Consider the following 20,740-nt stretch of genomic DNA (forward strand, 5'->3'; position numbering starts at 1 on the left):
CCCGCCGCCTTCCCCTGCCGTCACACACACACACACACACACACACACACACGCACACACACGCACATGAACACGCGCAGCTGCAGCGCCCTGGGTCACACTCCAGAGCAGGCGCCAGGCAGGAGACAAAGGTCGCGGAGGCTCCCGGCGCCGCACACCCGACGCAGCCGAGCCGCTCCCCGGGCTCCGCCTGCCCCCGCAGCCGAGCTCGCCGAGGTCGGGACCCCGCGCCCCCCCGCCCCGGGCCCCGCCCGCGCCGGCCGCCGGGTCCTCACGCTCCGCGCTCCAGGCTCCAGCCCGGCGCGCCGGGGGTTAAGGAGGCGCGGGGGGCGGGGCCGAGCCCGGGCTCGGAGCCTGATTGGCTGCGCGGCCCGGCCCCCGCGCCCCGCCATTGGCCGCTCGGCGGCCCCGCCTCCCCGGGACCAGGCGCCGGAGCCGCGCTCGCCCGCGGGGAGCCGAGCGCGCGGCCGGGGAGCTGCCGCGCCGTCCGAGGAGCGCGGCCGGAGGCGGGAGCCGGGAGCCGGGAGCCGGGAGCCGGGGGCCGGGGGCCGGAACTATGGTGAGTTCTACGGGAGCCTCGGCGGGGCTCGCGGAGGGCCGGGCGCGGGCTGCGGCTCTCGCTCGGGGGGCGCGCGGGCGGGCTCGGAGGGCCGGGCGGCGCCGCCTGGGTCGGCTCGGGGGCGGCCGCGCCGAGCTCGCTTCTGGGCAGCTGGCCGCGGCCGGGTTTGGAGGGCTCGGGGTGCCGATTCGTCTCGGGGACAGTTGGTGCAGTTCTGGTCTGGGGCGTCCGGAAGTCCTAGCGGGGAGCGGAGCCCCCGGGCGTCCGGGCTGGGTCCGGTACCGGGGTCGGGGCGACTGCGGCGCGGCTGGATCCACCTGCACCTGAATGTCCCGCGACGCCGAGCTCGGGCTGGGGCTGGGCTGGGGCTGGGGCTGGGGCTGGGCTGCGGCTGGGGCTGGGGCTGGGCTGGGGCTGGGCTGGGGCTGGGGCTGGGGCTGGGGCTGGGCTGCGGCTGGGCTGGGGCTGGGCTGGGGCTGGGCTGGGGCTGGCGCACCGTGGGTGGCCGAGCCTCGCGCACTCTGAGAGCCCCGTGGAAGTCGAGGCACTCGGGGACTGCCTAAGGAGCCGAGAGTGGAGGCAGCTAGGTTGGCGCCTGTCAGAGACCGGGGAGCACCTGGGGACCCTGCTTTCAGTGATCCGGTCTCCCCAGCATCTCCCAGCAGTGGTCCTCAGGAGGGGACTGCCCAGGGCGTTGGTCAGAGACATCAGGGAAAAGGGACTTGGCAGAGGGATTTCATGGGGTTTCAGGAGCCCCGGGAAAGAAACCCATTTGGTCGAGGCTGGGCTTGTTTGGGGGCTGTTTTAGGGAGGGGTGTTGTCTCTGGAGGGAAAGCATGGACCTTGCGGGTGATCTCCCCAGGGCCTCATGATCGCTTCTGCATCATGGGGGTGGAAGCCACCTATTTCTCTTTGCTTTCTTTCCCCTGGAGGAGACTTTCTGGTCCTCTCACCTAGTCCTGTTCTGTGCCCTGTGACGGGTGTACAAGTCACCACATAGGGCACGTGCCAGTGATGATGGCTGCCAGTCCCAGGGACACAGCCACCTCCATTTCTCTGTGATGATGCTGTCAAACCTGAAGGGGCCCAGGCAGGGGCAAGATGGGACCCCTGTAGGCATGAAGAGTCCCCCAGTGCTGCCCCGGGACCAACCTCTGCCCTTCCCAGAGCTGGAATCCCCTTACCAAATCCCTTTTCCCTCCTCTCTCCTATCACCTCCAATATCTGCTCCCCTTCTGCCATCCCTTGCCTGTCAGGTCATTAATAATGAAATTGTGTCTTAGAGACTATCTTGGGCCTATCCTACCTCCTTGGTCAGGAATCTCCCCTGGAATGCTCCACTTGGACAGTTCCAGTGGCAGGGAGCTCACACCATGTGGCCTGGCCCTTGATGTAAGATCTTAGCATATGAGCAAAAGGGGGTGAGACCTTGATGTCATATCTTTCACTCTGCCTCCAAACCCACCCAGACCTAAGTTACTTAGAAAGAGAACTTTTTCCTCCTTAGAAACCACCAAAGAGAGAGAGGGCACCTTGCCTTGGAGATACTTTTCTAAGGCTTACAACCTCAGAAACCTTCCAGGCTTCAGCATCAAACAGATTGAGGTTTGAAGCCTGGCTCTCCCACTTGCCCACAGGGACTTGGGTCAAGTCGAACCCTCACCTCTGACCATCAGTTTCTTCATCTGTGAGAAGAGATGAAAGGTCTTGGTTACACAGGTGGTGTGGGAATTCGGGGAGCTAACCCAGTGAGAGTGCTTGCTCAAATACAGCTTTATTTCCTTTCTTGTACAACCTCAGGCTCAAATTGGGAAGTTCTGTGTGACATCTAACCGATTTGCTAGTCGGGAAGAAGGGTTACAGGACGTCATGACAGGAGAAGAAGGGGACAGTGATACTTAGAGAATCATTACTATGTCCATCATTCAGCGAAGATTTGTTGAACACTTACTCTATGCCCTAAGCTAAGGAGGAAACACTGTCATAAACACTGTTAGGGGAGCCACTGCCAGTCCAAAGCTGTCTGTAAGGATCCCCAGGCTAGATGCTGTATCTTTGGGAGAGGCAGGTTATCAGGCCAGGCAAGGACTTCCTCCTGGCTGGAGAGATGAGAGAAAGCTTCATTGAGCAGGTGACATCTGAATTGGAAAGAACTTCCAGGTGGGGGAACCTCTGTGTACAGAGGCCCAGGGACATGAGAGCAAGGAGCAATGCTCTCGGAAAGGCCAGAATGGGGCTTGCCTGGCACCTGAGCATGAGAGAGCCAAAAAAGAGGAGAGAAGGGGAGCAAGGGACATGGCTAGGGCCAGATGACCTGATGCTTAGGCTGAGGAGCTGGAGCTCCACTGTGGATTATCGACTCACCGTGTGTGGGGCCAGGGGTGGAGGCTGACGTCAGGCCTGCTTGGCCCCTGTCATTTTGGTTTCCCCTAAACACTAGTCCCTGTGCTCATTCCTGAGGTGGGGGCGATTCAGGGTTACTAAAGAGTTTATTTCTTGGATCTCCTGTTCCACGGGTTTTAAACAAATCCTGTGTTCCCTCCAACATGGCCAAGTTTGCCCTGGTCCCCAGGGTCCTAATGGGGCTCTTTTGGAGAGCGGGTGGAGAGAGGGGACAAGTGTTCCCTCTTGTCCTGGCTCAGTGTCCTGAATGGTCCTCAGCTCCCCACCCAGGGTGGTGGTGGGATGTCAGCACAGTTCTTAAGGCCTCCAGTGGACCCCCCAGTACAGGCTTGGGGTGAGGGTTTTCAGGGGGCTTTTTATATCTCCTGTCTTCGCTTGTCCTCATATCACCCAGCAACAGGCAGAGAGGTGAAGGAGATTGCCCTGGGTCACACAGCAAGATACGGTCAGAGCAGGCACAGGCCTCCTGTATGTTTAGAGGGTTACCAGGCAGACAGGTTGGGAGAAAGGAGGCCCAACCCAGTGTTCCCAGTCTGCTGTTGTGGCCTCTTGAGAATGTTCCTCCACATTCCAATGTAGGGACTGAGCTTAAAGCCATGGCTGAGGGCTGGGAATCATAAGTGTAAGTGGCTGAGTTGAGGACAGCGTCCACTGCCTCGGTTTGAACCCCAGATGTACCACCAGCTTGCTATATGACGTTGGGTCAACTCTTCCCCCTCTCTGCACCTCCTTTCCTACCAAGTGGGGCAGATTTGCATCCTTTGCAAGATGTCATGAGGATACAATCTAGGCTACAATGTAGAAGTGCTTAAGAACTTGAGGAAGGGTGTTGCGATTTGAAGATGGGAGGGCAGCCACATACCCCCTGCACCAGTCCAGTAGGACTCGCTCTGGCTTCCCGGAGCCCGGCAGTACCTTTCCCTCTAAGGCCAGCATCTATGCTGATAGCTGGGTCACTCAGTGTTCCTGACATTGCTTAGTTTTTTGGTAAACAGGCATATTGTTAATTGTTGTTAAAGACTAAATAGATTGTTTCCTAGACAGAATCGGAGAGACCAGGCCCTGTTGGGAGCAAAAAGATTTGAGGAGTGAGAAGACTGCATACAACGTGGGTTCAGCAGAAAGTTTCAGGCATTAGCCATGACATAACCCGCTTGGCTAAAGTCCACGCTTTGATGGCTACAGCAAGGGAGGAGCCATCAGCAAATGTTTATGACTTTTTGTGTTTCCACTCCATTTTTTTCTTTTTAGTTGACTAGGTAAGCACCCTGCCACAGTCAAAGTGCTGTGCTCATTTGTTCATTCAGCAAACAAGTCTGCCCGGCACAATACCAGGTGTTGGGGCTGCAGTCAGTGTCAAACAGGCCGCTAGGTCTCTCTTCCACAGTCTGGCGGACAGGCAGATAAGGAGCAGGAAATGAGAAGTGCAACTGCTGTTGCCAAGGAGACAGGTGGGGTGCTAGAGAGCAGATAGGGGAACCTCACCTGGGGATCAGACAAGGTTTCCTGAGGATGTGGCATTAAAGCCATAGTCTAAAGAATGAATGGTCTAAGGAATGAATGGGTTCCAGGCAGAGGGAGCAGTATGTGCAAGATGGGACGAAACGTTCAGGAATTACTTTGTCTGGAGGCTAAGAAGATGATGCTTGGGAGGTGACCCTGGCAGGTGCCTGCAGGGAGGGGCTTGTTAAAGGTTTGGGGCTTAGGATGCTTGGGTGGCTCAGCGGTTGAGCCTCTTCCTTCGGTTCAGGGTGTGATCAGGGGCCCTGAGATGGGAGTCCCACGTCGGGCTCCCTGCATGGAGCCTGCTTCTCCCTCTGCCTGTGTCTCTCCCTCTCTCTCTCTCTCTCTGTCTCTCATGAATAAATAAAATATTTTTAAAAGGATTTGGAGGTCAATCCTAAGGACAGTGGGGAGCCACTCTGGAGTTCAGAATGAAGGGAGTGATGTGTTCAAAGTTGTGTTTTGAGACATTCTACAGGCTCCTTTGGGGTAGGAGGAGTGAGGCTGGGAGCCAGAAAACCAGTTAGGAAGCAGGTAGAGTGGCCCTAGGAGAGACACTGGTGTTCTAGACACTAGTTACTGCCCCTCTACCCCACCACATATCCCCATAATGCTGCCCAGAATGGGCAGTGGAGAGAGGGGAGGCTGTGGCCCTGGAGGTTGCACAAAGCCCCTTCCCCTGTAGACGTTGACCATCCTCTCCACATCCTTTCATACAAACAACCAGTATGGCTCCTGGCCTCAAAGAGTTTTGATCTGATAGGGAAGGACAAATTTCAAAATGCTCTAAAACAAAGTAGAATATGGTAGTGCCAGTCTGGGGATATAGCTCTAGGGTCACCCTGGCCATGAGTATGTATCAGGGAAGGCTTCCCAGAAGAGGTGGCATTTGTGCTTCTACAGTGAGTGGAATGGAATGCTTCCTAAGAGCCACATTTTAGAGAAATGAAAATAAGGAGATATTCTCCTGTCCTTAAAGAGTTATAGTCCGGGGGGAGGGTGGTGAGGTTTAATGAACAACCAGTGCTGATTGAACCCCACTATCAGTGAGTGGCACTAGGGGTCTAGGGCCTCGGAGTTTTGCCTTTTTCCCAGGGGCCCCCAAGGGCAAGGGTGACAGAAATATCCACAGGCCTATCTTGGCTCATTGACAGGCCTTGGAACAGCTCCCTCCTCCCCACAGAGATCTGGGGTGGGGTAGATGTAAACAGAGGAAGAAGTTTCTGGAGAACATTCAGGAAATTAGCTGAGGGAGGGTCTAACTTCAGTTCTCAGAGACAGAGAGGGGGCCCTGGCTGCTAGATCTTAAGCCTGTTCGAGTGCTTGTGTTCTAACCATCTGATTCACCTCCCCTATTTCATAGGTGGGAAGACTGAGGGGGCAAAATGAGGATCTACCATGTGCCTGGCACTTAAATGTAAACCTCTCTGACCTTCACGTGAACCCCACGAAGTAGATTTATCCCCATGATAGAGCTGTGGAAGCCGACACTCAAAGATCACATAGGGAATTAGGGACTGGACCCAGGCAGCGGCCTCCTCATTCCTCAAGATTCTGGCTTCGGTCCCAAGCTGCCACCCACTTCTGCAGAAATTCTGCCTTCCCAGGAAAGCCCCCTGGGGACAGGGATGGGACCGTCTGGCAGCGGCCAGAGGCATGGGGAGCTAACTGGGGCTGAAATGTTGTTATTTATCTTTCACCTTTGCACAGTGCACAGCGCTTGACAGTTTCCCGAGCCCTTTCCTCCCCATTCACCGACCATTCTTGGGTCTCACTGCCAATCACTGGCAGAGCTAGGACTGAAACCCAGGCCTGTGACTCCCAGTTCAGACGCCCTCTCCCTGGCTCCTGCCCTTGCCCTGTGGGCCGCAGCCCAAGCGGTGGCAGCCCCCGACTGGAGATGTCCCGGGCTTCCTGCCCACCTGCCTCTGGGACCAGGGGGAGCAGCCTTGGCCCCTAGGCCTCCTCCCCCTCGTTCTCCTCCCAACAAGCCCCTTTTCCTCCTTGGCGGGCGGGTGTGAGGCTGCAGCCAGGAGGAGTAGGGTTACAGTGTAAACACCATCATGTCAATATTTACCTCTGCCTGGGACCAGGCCTCCCTGCTTCCCACACGTGGCCCATCCAGGTGCACGTGGCCTGTTCCGAGGCTCTGGTCATGGAAAGCCAGGCCAAGGCTAGAGATGTGGCTTCCGGACCAAGCCCCGCCCCTAACTTTTTGAGTGGCCCTGTGTACGAGAGTCTCCCTTCCTGGGCCTTAGTTGTGCCATCTGTAACCCCGTGTGGCTGGGACGGACCTAGTCAGGGGGCGCTTTCGGCAACAATGTGCAGGGTCGCGGGCATAATGCACTGGTCTGGAAGCTGGGAGGACCTGGGTTTGAATCCCCCTGCCACCACTTCTCCTCTGTGAGGCTGAGCGAAGTCCCTTAACCCTCCCGAGCTTCGCTTTCTTTCTGTGGACAATGAGGGATCCTCCCCGTACCTGCCTTGGAGGGCTGGTGGTGAGGATTCACGAAACACGCGATGGCTCTTGGCCCACATTGAGAACTGAGCAAGCAGTGGTGATGGTGGTGGTGGTGGTGGTTGTTATTCCAAATAAACATTTTATGATTCTCCGAGTCCAGACACTGGGTTACGTCACTCGTGAAGTGGAGCCAAGGGTGGGGTCTCTAACCTCAAGCCCTCCTGGCATCGTGGGGCCGCAGACTGGGTCAGGGGAGGGGAGGAGGCTGCCTGGTGAACACCATCACTCCCAGCTCATCGCTGCCCCTGGCCCCCTGCTCACCGCTGCCCAGCTGCTGGGGCTCCCTCTCGCTGGGCGGAAGGCCAGGGCTGCAGTGACCTCAGAGATCTGTGGCAGTGAGGGGGTGAGGGAGGGTGGAGGCAGCGGAAGGCGGAGGAAGAGCGCATTTCCTAAGCTGCTCTTTCACGGAAGTCCAGTACACAGGCACTGTTCCCTTCAGCCCTGGAGAAGAGGCGGCCGCCTGGGACCAGGGACTGAGGGGACCAGGGACCAGCCAGCTCGTGGCATGGGGAGTGGAGAAGGGGAGGGAGGACTGCTCCCTCGCTCTTTGCTGTGTCCCTTTGGACACCACATCACCTCTCTGAGCTTCGATTCCCTCACCTCTGATGTGGAGGTGTTGGGGCCTCAACCTTACAGTGGTTGGAAGTGTTAACCAGATGCTGTTCTCAAAGAAACCAGCTCCATCCAGCACACAGCAGGGCTCCGCTGGTACCAGCTTCTTTTAGGATCCTGATTGTGAGAACCATGTGCCAGTCCTGTTCTGCGGGTCTGCGTGCCTCCAAAGGGCAAGGTTGTAAGTTTTTTAAAATCCGTGGTGTGATTTCCTTAAGTAAGATGGGCACACCTTGTGCAGCTCAGTTTTCACAAATGTATACACCTGCATAACCACCACCGAGATCAACACTCATAGAACACTTCCACCTCCCCCGAAAGTTCCCATGTGCCCCCTTCCATCACTCTCCGTGACAGGTGGCTGCCCACCTGCTTTGTCACCCTAGTTTTGCCTGCTTTTGAACTTGATCTGCATGAATTCATAGTATGTATTCTTGGGTCTGGCTTCCTTCAGCTTCAGTCAACAGTGAACGGTTCTCAGTTTGCCCGTGTTGTTGCCTCTACCAGAACGTGCTCCTTTTCAGGTTGTGTGGTGTCGCCCTGGGCAGATGCATGCCTGTGTCCACCGACGGCATTCCTGTCTGGGCCGCTGGACATTCCTGCGTGGCTGTCGGTGGATCCGCACACTCATTTCTGTTGGGTGGGGACTGGGACTGTTCCTGCTGGGTCAGAGGGTCTGTGTGTCTTTAATTCTCTAGAAACTCCCAGGCGGTTCTCCAGGGAAGTGTCCATTTCCCAAGTGCGTTGCTGTCTCTGCCGATAGGTCCGAGGTCTAGCCTAGACTCTTGATGAATGTTTTATGAAAGGAGGAAGGAATTTGAGTCCTTTCTTTGTCTTAAGCTTCAGATCCACTCTGCTGGCCCTGCCCCTGCCCTCAGGGCCTGGCATCTCTGGCAGACACTCTTCCTACAACCTGGGCTTTGGGTCTCACTTGGGTCTCAGGCCAAGGAGGGGTTCCCGGATCTGGAGACCACCGGCCATGAGGCTTTACTAGTGACCTTAGGTAGATCTCTTCCTTGCCCTGGTCCTCAGTTTTCCTTTCTGCACAACATTGAGTGAATTGAAGGTTTTCCTAGCCCCCCAGTTTCTGGTGGGCTCCCCTCATTTGGGAGGCATTTGCTCATGCTTCTTCACCTCCAGGGTTGTGCCTGCCCCACTACTGAGCCCCGGTTGCCCTGTATCTCTGAGGAAGGACCATTTAGAAAGTGGACAGGCCTTGTATTCTTGATATCCTTGCTAAGAGTCTCACTGTGAATCAGGCCTGTCTGGGTGAGAGCCCTTCACAGTGGGCCCCCGGCTGTGGGAGCCTCGTCCATGGAGGCTTTGCAGAAATGGCCTGAGTATTAAGCAGACCTGGGTCTCAGTCCTGTCACTTCCTGGCTGTGTGACGTTGGCGAAATCGGTCTACCTCTCTCAACTACAGCATCCTCACCTGCAAAGGTGTAAGAACAAAATGAGGTCCCCCTTTATTGTAGGGACCAAAGTGGATGGGGCAGCAAAATCCCGCCCTTGAGGAGATGTATTATAGGGGAGGGAGCCAGAGACTACACAGGGAAACCAACCACCAGAAAGATCACTTCAGAGAAGGGAAAGAAAACAGAGTGATGTGATGGAGAGTTAGCTGCAAGATGGGAAGGGAGCTAGTCAAATGGGTGGGCAGGGAAGGAGGTGACATTGAGCCAAGTCCTGGAGGATGAGGAGAGGGCAGCTGGGCAACGATGTGGGAGAGGAGAGTTCTGAGCAGAGGAACAGGGATGTGGGGTTTGGCATGTTATGTGGCTGGGCAGAAGGCTGATGCGGCTGGGCAGAGGGAGCATGGGGAGAAGAGGTAGGAAAAGGTAGACGTGGAGGGGCCAGGTCATGCAGGGCCCTGTCAGGCATGGGGACGGAGCCTGGGGGAGTTGGCATTTCTGAGAGTGATGGGAAGCCACTGTGGGGCTCCAAGCGGGGAGGGGGGCAGGGATGACTGGTTGAGGTTTTGACAAGGCTCTGGCTGCCGTGTGGAGGATGAACTGCAGGGGGCAAGAGTGAGGCAGGGAGGCGGGCGTCAAGTAATGGGGGAGTGGAACCTTAGTACCCTTCACCTGTCCTGAGGGGAAGGCTTCTCTTACTCCAGGATCTGGGATTTTAGCAACTACTTCAGAGGATGGGAGAGAAGGGGACAGGGTATCCCAGATGCCACAAGACTTTCCAGCCACAGCGCATGGTGGGTGAAAATTGCTTTTGGAGCCCAGCAATAATTTTTGTCCTAAAATCTCCACTTGAGGGGACACCTGGGTGGCTCAGTGGTTTGATGCCTGCCTTTGGCCCAGGGCATGATCCTGGAGTCCTGGGATCAAGTCCTGCATTGGGCTTCCTGCATGGAACCTGCAGGTTCTTTTCCCTCTGCCTGTGTCTCTGCCTCTCTCTATCTCTCTCTGTGTGTCTCTCATGAATGAATAAGTAAAATCTTTATTTTTTTTTAGTAATATCTTTAAAAAATATAAATAAATAAATACATAAATCATCCACTTGAATTTGACCTTTCCAGAGTGAGCTCGGGATTCCCCCAAAGTGACCACATTCCCACCACCGCCAGCCATCGGAACCCAAAGAAATGGGCCAGAAGGGCACAGAGCCAGAGCCTGGCTCTCCCACTTCCGCATACACTGCCGAGAAGTGAGGGCAGCGGAAGTGGTGGCTGCGAGGGGTTGCCTGACCTCTCTGCCCTCTGGGCTCCCACTCCCATGATCCGGCTCAAGGGAATCTTGTGGCTTTGTGGTTCTGGGTCTCCTGGCTGGTTTGGATCACGAGGCAGCCATAAGAAGACAATACTTCATGTTTTTCTGTGGGTGTGGAGTGGGTTGCTCTTTGGCATCCTGCTGGGCTTCCTGGAGTGGTGGGCTGGGAGAGGGCAAGCGGGCATGGCAGTTCAGAGTCACAGAGGGTCTAAGTGGAAGTGGAACTTAGACATCATCTAGACCAACCTCTTGTGGGGAGACAAAGGCTCAGAAAAGGAAGAAGACCTGCCCGAGGCCACACCGGGAGTTAGAAGCAGGGCTTAGATCCTGGACTCCTAATCCAGTGTTCTTTCTGGTTAAGATGTGGGTGTCAGAGCCAGACAGACCTGGGTTCTAGTCCCAGGTGGGTGACCTTGGGCCAGCGACACTCTTCGAGCCTCAGTTTTCTCCCATGAGGAATGGGAGAAGAGTCACTAACGTCTTTTTCATGGTGGTGTTATGAAGAATGGTGGAAATGATGTAAAGCTGTAAAGCCCATAGTAGGTCCTCAGTAATGGGAGCCGTGATCGACATTATCAACATTATTACCGTCGAGGTTCTGCTATTTTAAGCCTCGTGATGCGCTGGAAGGGATGTCTACGTGCCTGCCTTCACATCTGCTGATTTTTAGTTCTGGTGAATGCACTAGGCAGGGGAGGTGAGGAAATTGCCTCCGTCAGTCCATCCCACTGGTGCTTGATTATTTCACTTCCCCTTATAGTTGGGAGACCCTTTAACAAGGTCCTTAATTACCAGCCCCGCCACCCCAATGCACACCCATGGCTCAGGCAGGCTGGAGGGGTGCACAGACAGCAAGTACAGGCCTAGGGTGGAATACAGCATGGCTCCCCGTCTTCTGCATCAGGTCCCTACCACACACTCACCGGTTCCTGTTTGCCAGTGTGGCCTGAGGCCTAAGAACAGGGGTTGTGGAATTGACTTGAACTTGAACCCAGGATCTACCACTTAGGTGTTGTGAAGGACCTTTTAGCAGGTAAGTGTTCCACTCTGGGCCTTGGGCCTCCTCCCTCTGAAGTGGGGGTAACAACCACCTCCCTGGGTGATCACTAAAGTGAAATGAGAGATGACGTGATCAGAGCACGTGTGGTGCATATTCAGTGCTCCACACAGCAGAGGTGGGTGTCACTGATAACGACCTTGACCTATGGCCCACGCCCATTAGGCCTGTTTCTCTTTCCACAGCTGTTCTTAGAAATTTTCTTGATCACCCCCCACCTATCTGTCATGCATTCCCACAGCCCCCTCACTTCTCACCCCAAACTGCCTTCTGTCGGGGCACAAGTCACTTCGGATGAGATTTCTCACCCCGTCATGTCTCCCTGCATGAACACAGATCAAGAGCTCGAGCTTGAGGACCAGCTTATGTAGATTTGGATGCCAGCTTCGCCATTTACCCAAGTAACCTCAAGCAGAGTCCTTAATTCTTAGCCTTTGCCTGTGCCTGAGGAAAATGGGAGCAATAAAAGTACCAGACTCATAGAGTTGTTTAAACAAGCAACATAATTCCTATAAAGTGTAGGATCCATGTCTACCACATGGAAAGTGTCTAGTATATGTGAACTGATTTTACCTCTAGAAGGAGTCTTAGCAGAGCCTCTGCCTCTTCCTCTCTGTATTCCCAGCACCTGGGGGGATTGGAAGGGATTTGGGGGGGTCTCTAGGAAGGTACGCTACAGGCAATGGGGGAGTTGCCTTACCAATGAAATGGGCCTCCCCAGAAGGACTGTGCTTGGGGCCTTGGTCAAGGACTCAGGTTACACTGTGAGCTTGTTTATTTGGCAGACATTCCCCGCAACTCTGCTCTGTGTCACCCTGTGCTGCGAGAACGTGCAGACAGAGCTGTTCTTAGTGAACCCACGGCCCATGGGTGAGACCAGGAAACATGGTCGTGATCAGCGCAGGGATGGGCACGCTGCTCCAGAGGAGACTTTCTGCAGCCGCTGACACCTGACGATTCCTTGAGGGAAACGATATAATATTAACTTCTGCCTACATTCGAGTTTTCTTCGATAGTCTTTTCAGTCTTCGCTGCCAGCAGAGTTTCCCAGGCTTCGCTATTGTGTGATAATAATGGTGTTCATGGAGTTATTTGCTCTGTGTCAGACATAGTGCCAACCGTTTTGTGTTATAAGTTCACTTAGTCCTCACATCAACCCTATGAGGTACTAATTGTTATTACCCTGTTTTATAGGGGGGAAACCTAGGCACAGAGAGGAAATGTGTCTCTCTCGTCAGTGAGTGGCAGAGGAAGATTTGAACCCCAGACAGTTTGGGCACAGAGCTGGAATTGCTTCATCAATAACTGATTCTCCCCCACAGTCCCTGTGACCAGGCAGTCTCATGGACTCTGAACACTTCACCTTCCTTCCGTGGGAGTCCTTTGCAGTCAGCATAGGTGGAGAAATGAACATTAGGTCTCTCTGTGCAGCCTTCCTTCCACACCAGCGATGAACAGGTTCAGACCTTCAGGAAAAAGGGATCTGGAAATTAAAATCCTGGAGGATAAAGGGTCTGTATCAGGGAGAGGGAGAGGCAGTAGAGTGGGAGGCCCTTAGTGGGGGAAAGGAAGGCAACTCAGAAGACTGAGAAAGTTGGAGTTCAAACCAAATCAACCTTTAGCTGAATACATCTTCTGTGCCAGAAATGCGGGTGCCCTCAAGGAACTCCCAGGCCTGTGGGAAAGATAGACAAGGCAACAGGTAAATTCCTGAATAGTATTTGAGTGTGTGAGCAGGAGCTTTTGAGGGCCCAGAGGAATGGATGACTAAGTTGGCCCCGGGAGGTGGTAACTTCATTTGGGTCCTTTTTTTTTTTTTTAAGATTTATTTATTTATTTTAGAGAGAGCATGAGCAAGAGAGGCAGAGGGAGAGAGAATCTCAAGCAAACTCTGCTAACATGGGGCTCGATCTCACAACCCTGAGATCATGACCTGAGCTGAAATCAGAAGTTGGACGCTCAACTGATTGCACCACCGGGGCGCTCTATTTGGGTCTCAAAGGATGAGTAGCAGTTTGCCAGCCAGGTGGAGCCCAGTAGTGGCAGAGCCAGAATCTAAACCTGAATAGTCTGTCTGCAGAGTCTGTTCTCACCCACCATGGCGTGCTTGGCTCCACTGCCCTGCAAGGCCTGACCTTGGGAGAGGTGATTCTGCTCCTAGGTCCCTTAGTGTAGCCGTGGACAACTATCCAGTCATTTCCCATATAACCCCTGCTTCTGCTCCTTGCAGACCCGCCTGATTGCCCCTTCTGCAAGGGTCCTAGGTGGTTCACCAGTCTTTCAGGGAGGGTCTCTGCTTCCTCTGGATGGCCAGAAATTGTGTTGTCTGAGAAGGACACACAGATTCCAGCTCCAGTGCACTTGGGACAGCAGAGGAGGCATGGGGAGACAGTGAAACACTTCCTGTTTGGTTTTTCACCCTCCCCTCTTCCTCCCGCCTAGCACCTAAAATGTGCTTTGCATACAGCACTTCCTCAGATTATCCCAACAACCCTGGCAGGTGGAGGTTGTTTATCACTATTTTAAAATTGAGGAAGGCAACTCAAGAGAGGTTGGGCCACTTCTCTAAAGTCCCGCAGCTAAGCAAATTCATAGAAGGACCAGAATTTATACTTTGATTTGTCTAATCCCGAAGCCTATGCTCGTGTTTTTTGTTTTGTTTATTTTGTTTTTCTTTCAAGATTTTATCTAAATTCAAATTAGTTGACATAGAGTATAATATCAGGGGTAGAATTTAGTGATTCATCCATTGCATATAATACCCAGTGTTCATTCCATCAAGTGCCCTCCTTCATGTCCATCACCCAGTTACCCCATCCCTCCCCCAACCTTCCCTCCAGCCATCCTCAGTTCATTCCCTGGAGTTAAGAGTCTCTTATGGTTTGCCATCCTCTCTGTCTTTATCTTATTTTATTTTTCCTTCCCTTCCCCTACGTTCAACATACATTTCCGACAAGCTCCCTGATTCTGGTGCTGAATGGGCCACAGATTACACTTTGGAAATCCTGATTCATTACATATCTGCTCTGGGCTCAGCATTGTCCTAGGCATTTTATTTTGTCCTTTCAGCCATCAGAACATTGCGTGGTAGCAGAAATTGATGCAAAAGGAGGCAGGGAGTCCTGAAAGACATTTCTACCAGTTATAATGAGGGCATTTGTAACCAATCTGTCTAAAGTATTAATTTAATCTTCACATTAACAGGATTAGGGGGGCGCCTGGCTGGCTCAGTAGGTAGAGCATGCGACTCTGGATCTCAGGATTGTGAGTTTGAGCCCCATGTTGGGTAGAGGATTATTTTAAAAATTTAATTTTTTTTAAATAATAAATTTATTTTTTATTGGTGTTCAATTTGCCAACATACAGAATAACACCCAGTGCTCATCCCATCAAGTGCCCCCCTCAGTGCCCATCACCCATTCACCCCCACCCCTGCCCTCCTCCCCTTCCACCACCCCTAGTTCGTTTCCCAGAGTTAGGAGTCTTTATGTTCTGTCTCCCTTTCTGATATTTCCTACCCATTTCTTCTCCCTTCCCTTCTATTCCCTTTCACTAATTTTTTAAAAGATTTTATATATTTATTCATGAGAGACACACAGAGAGAGGCAGAGACACAGGCAGAGGGAGAAGCAGGTTCCATGCAGGGAGCCCAGTGTGGGACTCGATCCTGGGTCTCCAGGGTCATGCCTGGGCCGAAAGCAGAGCTCAACCACTGAGCCATCCAGGCATCCCTAAAATTTAATTTTTTTTAAAAAAGACTTTATTTATTTTGAGAGAGAGAGATAGAGAGGGAGAGGGCAGGTGTGGGGATGGGAAGGGGCAGAAGGAGAGGAAGAAGAAGAGAAGTAGATCCCAATGCAGGGCTCCACCTCATAACTCAGATCATGACCTGAGCTGAAATCAAGAGCCAGACACTTGATCCACTGAGCCACCTAGGTGTCTCTAAAAATAAAATCTTAAAAATATAAGAAAAGAAAAAAGAAAAAAAAAGAAAAGAAAAGAAAAAAGAAAAAGATCAGGAAACCAAGGCTCAGAGAAGTTAGGTGACTTGCCCAAAGCCATACAGCAGAGCTATTATAACCCAGATTCCTCAGCTGCCAAGGCTGGTGTCCTCTCCAGTACCTCACACTGCCTCTTTTTTTGCTCTCACACACAGATTCTTAGAGGTGCAGAATCCAGCTCCACTAAGCATATGAACATGGAAAGGTAAATATGGGAAGGTTGATGGTGACAATAGCTACCATATATTGAGCACCCACTATGTTGAGGCACAGGGTGGAGACAGATGTGGTCTTAGGTAGTCTCACGGATCTCTAATTCTGAGAAGGATGCTAAGTGAGCTTAGGTCAGAGAAGCTCATACCAGGCAGAAGCTCAGAGGAGACTAGGGTCAGGGAGGCCATCTGTGAGGAAGAAATAGTTGTGAATAGATCTGAAGGATGGGTTAAGTGCTAAGCAGGTAAAAAGATGGAGAAAAAAGATTCTAGGCCACAGGGATAGCATGTGCAAAGGCCCTGAAGTGGGTCACCTAGAACATGTTCAGTGTAGCTGGAGTAGAAAGCAAAGGCAAGAGTGACCCAAGGTGAGGCTCAGGGGTAGCCAGGGCCTCACAGGCCATTGTAAACCAGGTGACAGATTTGGACCTTATCCCAAGAGCAGTGGAAAGCTGTGTGTGTGTATGTTTTCAAATCAATAAATCTTAGGCTCTATTTTATTTTATATCAAAAGACCCCCTTTAAGTTGGCAAAAGAAAAAAAGGCAAAAATTTATAACCAGTGGGTGGAGGGCTCAGCAAGGCCTAGAAGGGGTACCAGGAGGGAGGTGACAGGATCCGACTTGCCTTATATTAGGTCACTCTGGCTGCCCAGTGGAGATGGACTTGGGGGAAGGGACAGGAATGAGGGTGGGAGGTTGAGGTTCAGCCCAGGCTGGTGGTAGTGGTGAGGGAGAGGCAGAGGCACTGGGGGGTATAGGTGACAGTGATCGATTGGGGTGGGACAGGGGATCCGAACCAACACTTTGATGGCTGAGAACAGAACCTACAAAGGTATGTGAGCTGCTCTGGGCCAGGGTCACATAGCTCAGCATCAGAACTCACATCCCGGGCCTTCCATAAAATTCTGACTCAGGGCACAGATTCCTGGCAGCCGTGCCTGCACCGTCCTTCTAGGCCTTCTGGTGTCCATGCCTCCTCCCCCCAAAGAATGGTGACTCCTAGGGAGGGGGATGCTTTTTGTGCACAGATTCTGTCTTTGAAGCATCTGGGGGGGGGGGCGGTGCTCTGACCTCCAGATTCTTTCTCTGTGACCCCTGTGCTGCGGCCCTCCCTGGGCTTTGAAGGAGCCCACAGAAGTGGGGCCGGGTCGGGGCTGGCAACGCTGCACACAACAGCTCCTGGGCGGGGTGGGGGGCATTCCAAGCCTCTGAGGAGATGCCCTGCCATAGAGAGAGGGGCCACAGGAAAGCCTGGGCCTACCCATTGCCCAGCGGGGTCTCCCCAGAAGCAGGAGATACCCCTTCATCCAAACCTCCTCAAGTGGGGGCTGCTGGCTACCATTTTAAGATTTCTGGGCTTTTTTTCCCCCAGTTACCTTGTCTGGCAGATAAAACCACTTAGATATTCAATTAAATGAATGTCTAGGTCTTCAGGGCTCTCCCCACCTCCCACCCTGGGCTAAACCATGCCCCTCCTGGGATCCCTGGGATCCGTGAAACTCATCCCCTCTGTATCTGAGCCCCCATTTTTCTTAGGATTTGGAATCTCTTTGGAGTTGAGACCTCTATTTTCTTACTAGGTTCTAGAGCCCACTCACTTCACCCTTCTCCCTGGGCATTGCCCTGGACCTTGGACCCAGGCCTGCTCTCTCTCTGGGGATTGGCTCCCCTGCTCTCCTGGAGACCAGCCCTCCCTCCACCCTCACAGTCTCCTAGGGTTCTGTCTCCCCCACCCCACCCCTGCCACAGTGACAAGGCCCTTCTCACCCTGACACATAGTAGGCATTCAAGAAATGTGCTTTCTTCCTCCTGCCTCCCAGGCTGCGCCCCCCTCCCCCGTGGCCCCTCCTTAGCCTCCCCCACCCTCCCCCGCATGGGTATTTTTGCTTGGTGAGTAGTGTGCTGTGTGGCAACCGAGCCTGGGAAGCAGCTATTGTTGGCTCAGAACCTTGGATGGAAGAAAGATGAAGGCTGAGAAGAGGCAGGAAAAACAGTGCTACCGCTCAGCCCCCTGGCCTGAGGGTGAGGCAGGCTTAGGACAAGTCTAAGAAAGTTCCCTTCCCACGGCAGGGAGCCCAGTTCTGGTAATCATGGCACTAGTGTGAAATGGGCAGCAGGTTTGGAAATGAGGTAGGTCGCTGTAAGAGCCCCCAGCGGCTTCATGGAGACGCCAGGAGCTCCCTGAGCCTCTGGCCAACGCCAGGAGGACAGTACCGGGACCCCCATATAACTCTTTCTGACACCTGTTGTCAGTGTTCTTGGACCGTCTGCTCCATGGAGCGGGACGTGGAACCACAGTTTAGTGAGCATTCACTCTGCGCCAAGGCCCCAGGGTGAGCCGCGTGTGCGTTGACTCATTTTGTTAGAATCGACCTTCAAGAGATGGGACCTATGGTGTCCCCATTAAACAGATGAGGAGGCTGAGGCTTGATGAAGCAAGGTGACTCCACCAAGGACACACTGCTTTGAAGTGGCAGAGCCAGGATTCTGGCTGACTCTAGAACCGGGGTTTCTTTCTTTTATCTTTTTAAAAAAGATTTTATTTATTTATTCATGAGAGACACACAGAGCGAGGCAGAGACACAGGCAGAGGGAGAAGCAGGCTCCCTGCAGGGGGCCTGATGTGGGACTCGATCCCAGGACCCCAGGATCACGCCCTGGGCCTCAGCAGACACTCAACCCCCGAGCCCCCCACGGGTCCCAGGGCTGGGGTTTCTTGCAAGCTCCTGTGAAGCGTCCAATATCAGGGTGGAGGCTGGCTGTGCTTCTGGCTCAGAGGGCCATTGGCAGGGACGAGAGAAGCCAGCAAAGGAGGAGGAGCAGAAGGGTGCTCTGGACCCACCCACAGGTCCTCTGGGGTGGTGGGGGGGAGCAGGTGGTCCCTCTGGGGAGGGCCGGCAACTGCAGGCACCCTTGGAGCTGGGTGAGGAACTGGCACTGTTGTCCTCGGGGCACTCACGCTCTTACTTCTGTCCCCTGGAGGGGAAGTCCTTGAGGGCTAGACCCTGGCGGTCTCAGCACACCTGCCCCCCTGCAGACGCCCACTGAAGCATGAGTGGCAGGAGGGCACGACCTCATAGGGCTGAAATAAGGAGGGGCTGGGGATAGAGGACCAGCCATCCTGCAGCCAGTTGATTGTTCCTATTGTCACTGGGGCCACGGTTCTAAGTGTTTAACATCAGCTCCTGGAGAAGTGGGATTGAATATATAAAATTACACTTCATGATCAGTTCGGACCCCCAGCTATTATTGTTCGGTGTGCTGCTTTCAAGAACAAAACCTGAAACGAAATGGAAGTGAGCATTGAGGCTCATGATCCTTGATCCATCCATTGAAGAGATTGCGGAACCGTTTTTTCCTTCTTTGGTGATTTGTTAATTCACTTGCTGTCCCCAGGTGGCTGTGAGTCAGCCATAAAGCTCGTTCAGGAAAGTCCAGAGGAATGTTCTTGCCCATTAAGTTCCATTTGAGCAATGCTGGGTGACACCCAGTGACATGCTCAAGAGTGGATTGGGAGATCCACTAGCCATTTGTCTCTGCCATGTCCATCTCCATTTGTCCCCTGCCTTCCTGGGGCCCAGAGCCACCTCAGCCAGGGCAGGCAGGCAGATTAGGGACCCTCGGGCTCCTCCAGCCTGACTCAGCCCAGCTCTGGCCCTCTCTGGGGAAATATGAGTCATTTCTTCAAGCCTAAAATGTTTCTCTTTATGTGGGAAGAAAGGGGAAAGGCTCACAGGTGGGGAGACCCCTCCCTCTGCCTTGGTCTCCTCCAAACTTATTTCTCAGCTGTGGAGAGTAGTCTAGCCATGGATGGATTGTTGGTGGGGGTAGAGCGATTGTTGGTGGGGGGGTAGCCAGACGCTGTCAAGTCAGTAAATCACGTCCCTGACAGCCATCGGGGTCACCCTAGGCGAAACCATGCTGGGCTGAGCTGGTGGAGGGTCCCTCCCCTTGACCACTGCCCCCCCTTCCTCTGCCCCTGCCCCCAGCACCCTCTGGGGGGATGTGCTGGCCCATTTGACCCCTTAACCTCTTGAACCTGATCAAGTTGAGAAGGTACATGGAGGGGAGGTGGAGCAGCACCCTGCTGCTGAGTTGGAAGGGTTTGGAAATCAGGCCTCAGTGAGGAAGTGAGCCATGGTGTCTGCAGGGGCCCCGAGGTCCTAACCACCTTCCTCGGAGAGGAGCGAGGGCCTGCTTCCTGTCCAGTACCCTCCCCCCACATCCCCATTCTCTCCTAGGTGACCTTAAGTCGATTGTTGTTCCTCTTTGAGGCTCACTTTCTCATCTGTAATGGGGCAAATAAATACCACCCACAGTTGTGAAAAATAAATGAGAAACCATCTGCAACGCAACCTTGTTTCCTTGGAGTCTTCACTTAGCTGTCACTTTCCTGGCCACTCTGATGAAAAATGCCCCCCACTTCCCATCTTCTGTCCACCTCCGTCCCCCTGACCACCATCTAGCATACTCCCTGTATTATTTATTGTACTTGCCCTGTCTCCTCCCACGGACATAGAAGGATTTGGGTCTATCTTGCTCTTCGCCGTGTCCACCTAGAACAGCACTGGTACAAGGTAGGCATGTAAATATTTGTCAGAAGAATGAATGAATGTGAGTCCCTGGCACGGTGCCTACCTTGCTGTCTGATGGGCCACAGAATTTCGGTCCCCCTGTCTCTGCCTCTTTGCCAAGTTAGCTTATCTTCTCTTGAGGTGTCAAGCCTAATTTTTATTTATTTTATTATTATTATTTTTAAGTAACCTCTATGTTCGACGTGGGCCTTGAACTCAGGACCCTGAGATCAAGAGTCACGTGTTCTACCAACTAAGCCAGCCAGGCGCCCCCATGCTTAATTTTCATGTTTGAGCGTTTCATACCAGTACATGAGGCTGCCCTAGGGAATATAGTGGGGTACTTTTATAGCAAAACCAAAAGATACTATTTTGGAATGGAATGTAGAATTGGCATGAATTTTATTTTATTTTGTTTTGTTTTATTACTTTTTAAGTAGGCTCCATGCCCAGTATGGGGCCAACACGGGGCCTGAACTCACGACCCTGAGATGAAGACCTGAGCTGAGATCATGAGTCAGATGCTTAACTGACTGAGCCACCCAGGCACCCCACCCCATCATGAATTTTTAAGATT

General features: G+C 53.3%; 1 protein-coding gene across 1 annotated transcript in view; it reads left to right on the forward strand.

Moving 5' to 3' along the window:
- The first annotated feature begins 442 nt into the window (after positions 1-442).
- Positions 443-20,740, forward strand: part of ECE1 (endothelin converting enzyme 1) — a 115,400-nt gene continuing 95,102 nt past the window's right edge. Inside the window, exon 1 of the mRNA XM_077899253.1 lies at positions 443-559. Coding sequence (XP_077755379.1) covers positions 557-559 — 3 coding nt within the window. The 5' untranslated portion in view covers positions 443-556. The remainder of the gene's footprint in view (positions 560-20,740) is intronic.

The sequence above is a fragment of the Canis aureus genome, chromosome 5, assembly GCF_053574225.1.
Source record: "Canis aureus isolate CA01 chromosome 5, VMU_Caureus_v.1.0, whole genome shotgun sequence".
In the NCBI taxonomy this organism is placed as follows: Eukaryota; Metazoa; Chordata; class Mammalia; order Carnivora; family Canidae; genus Canis; species Canis aureus.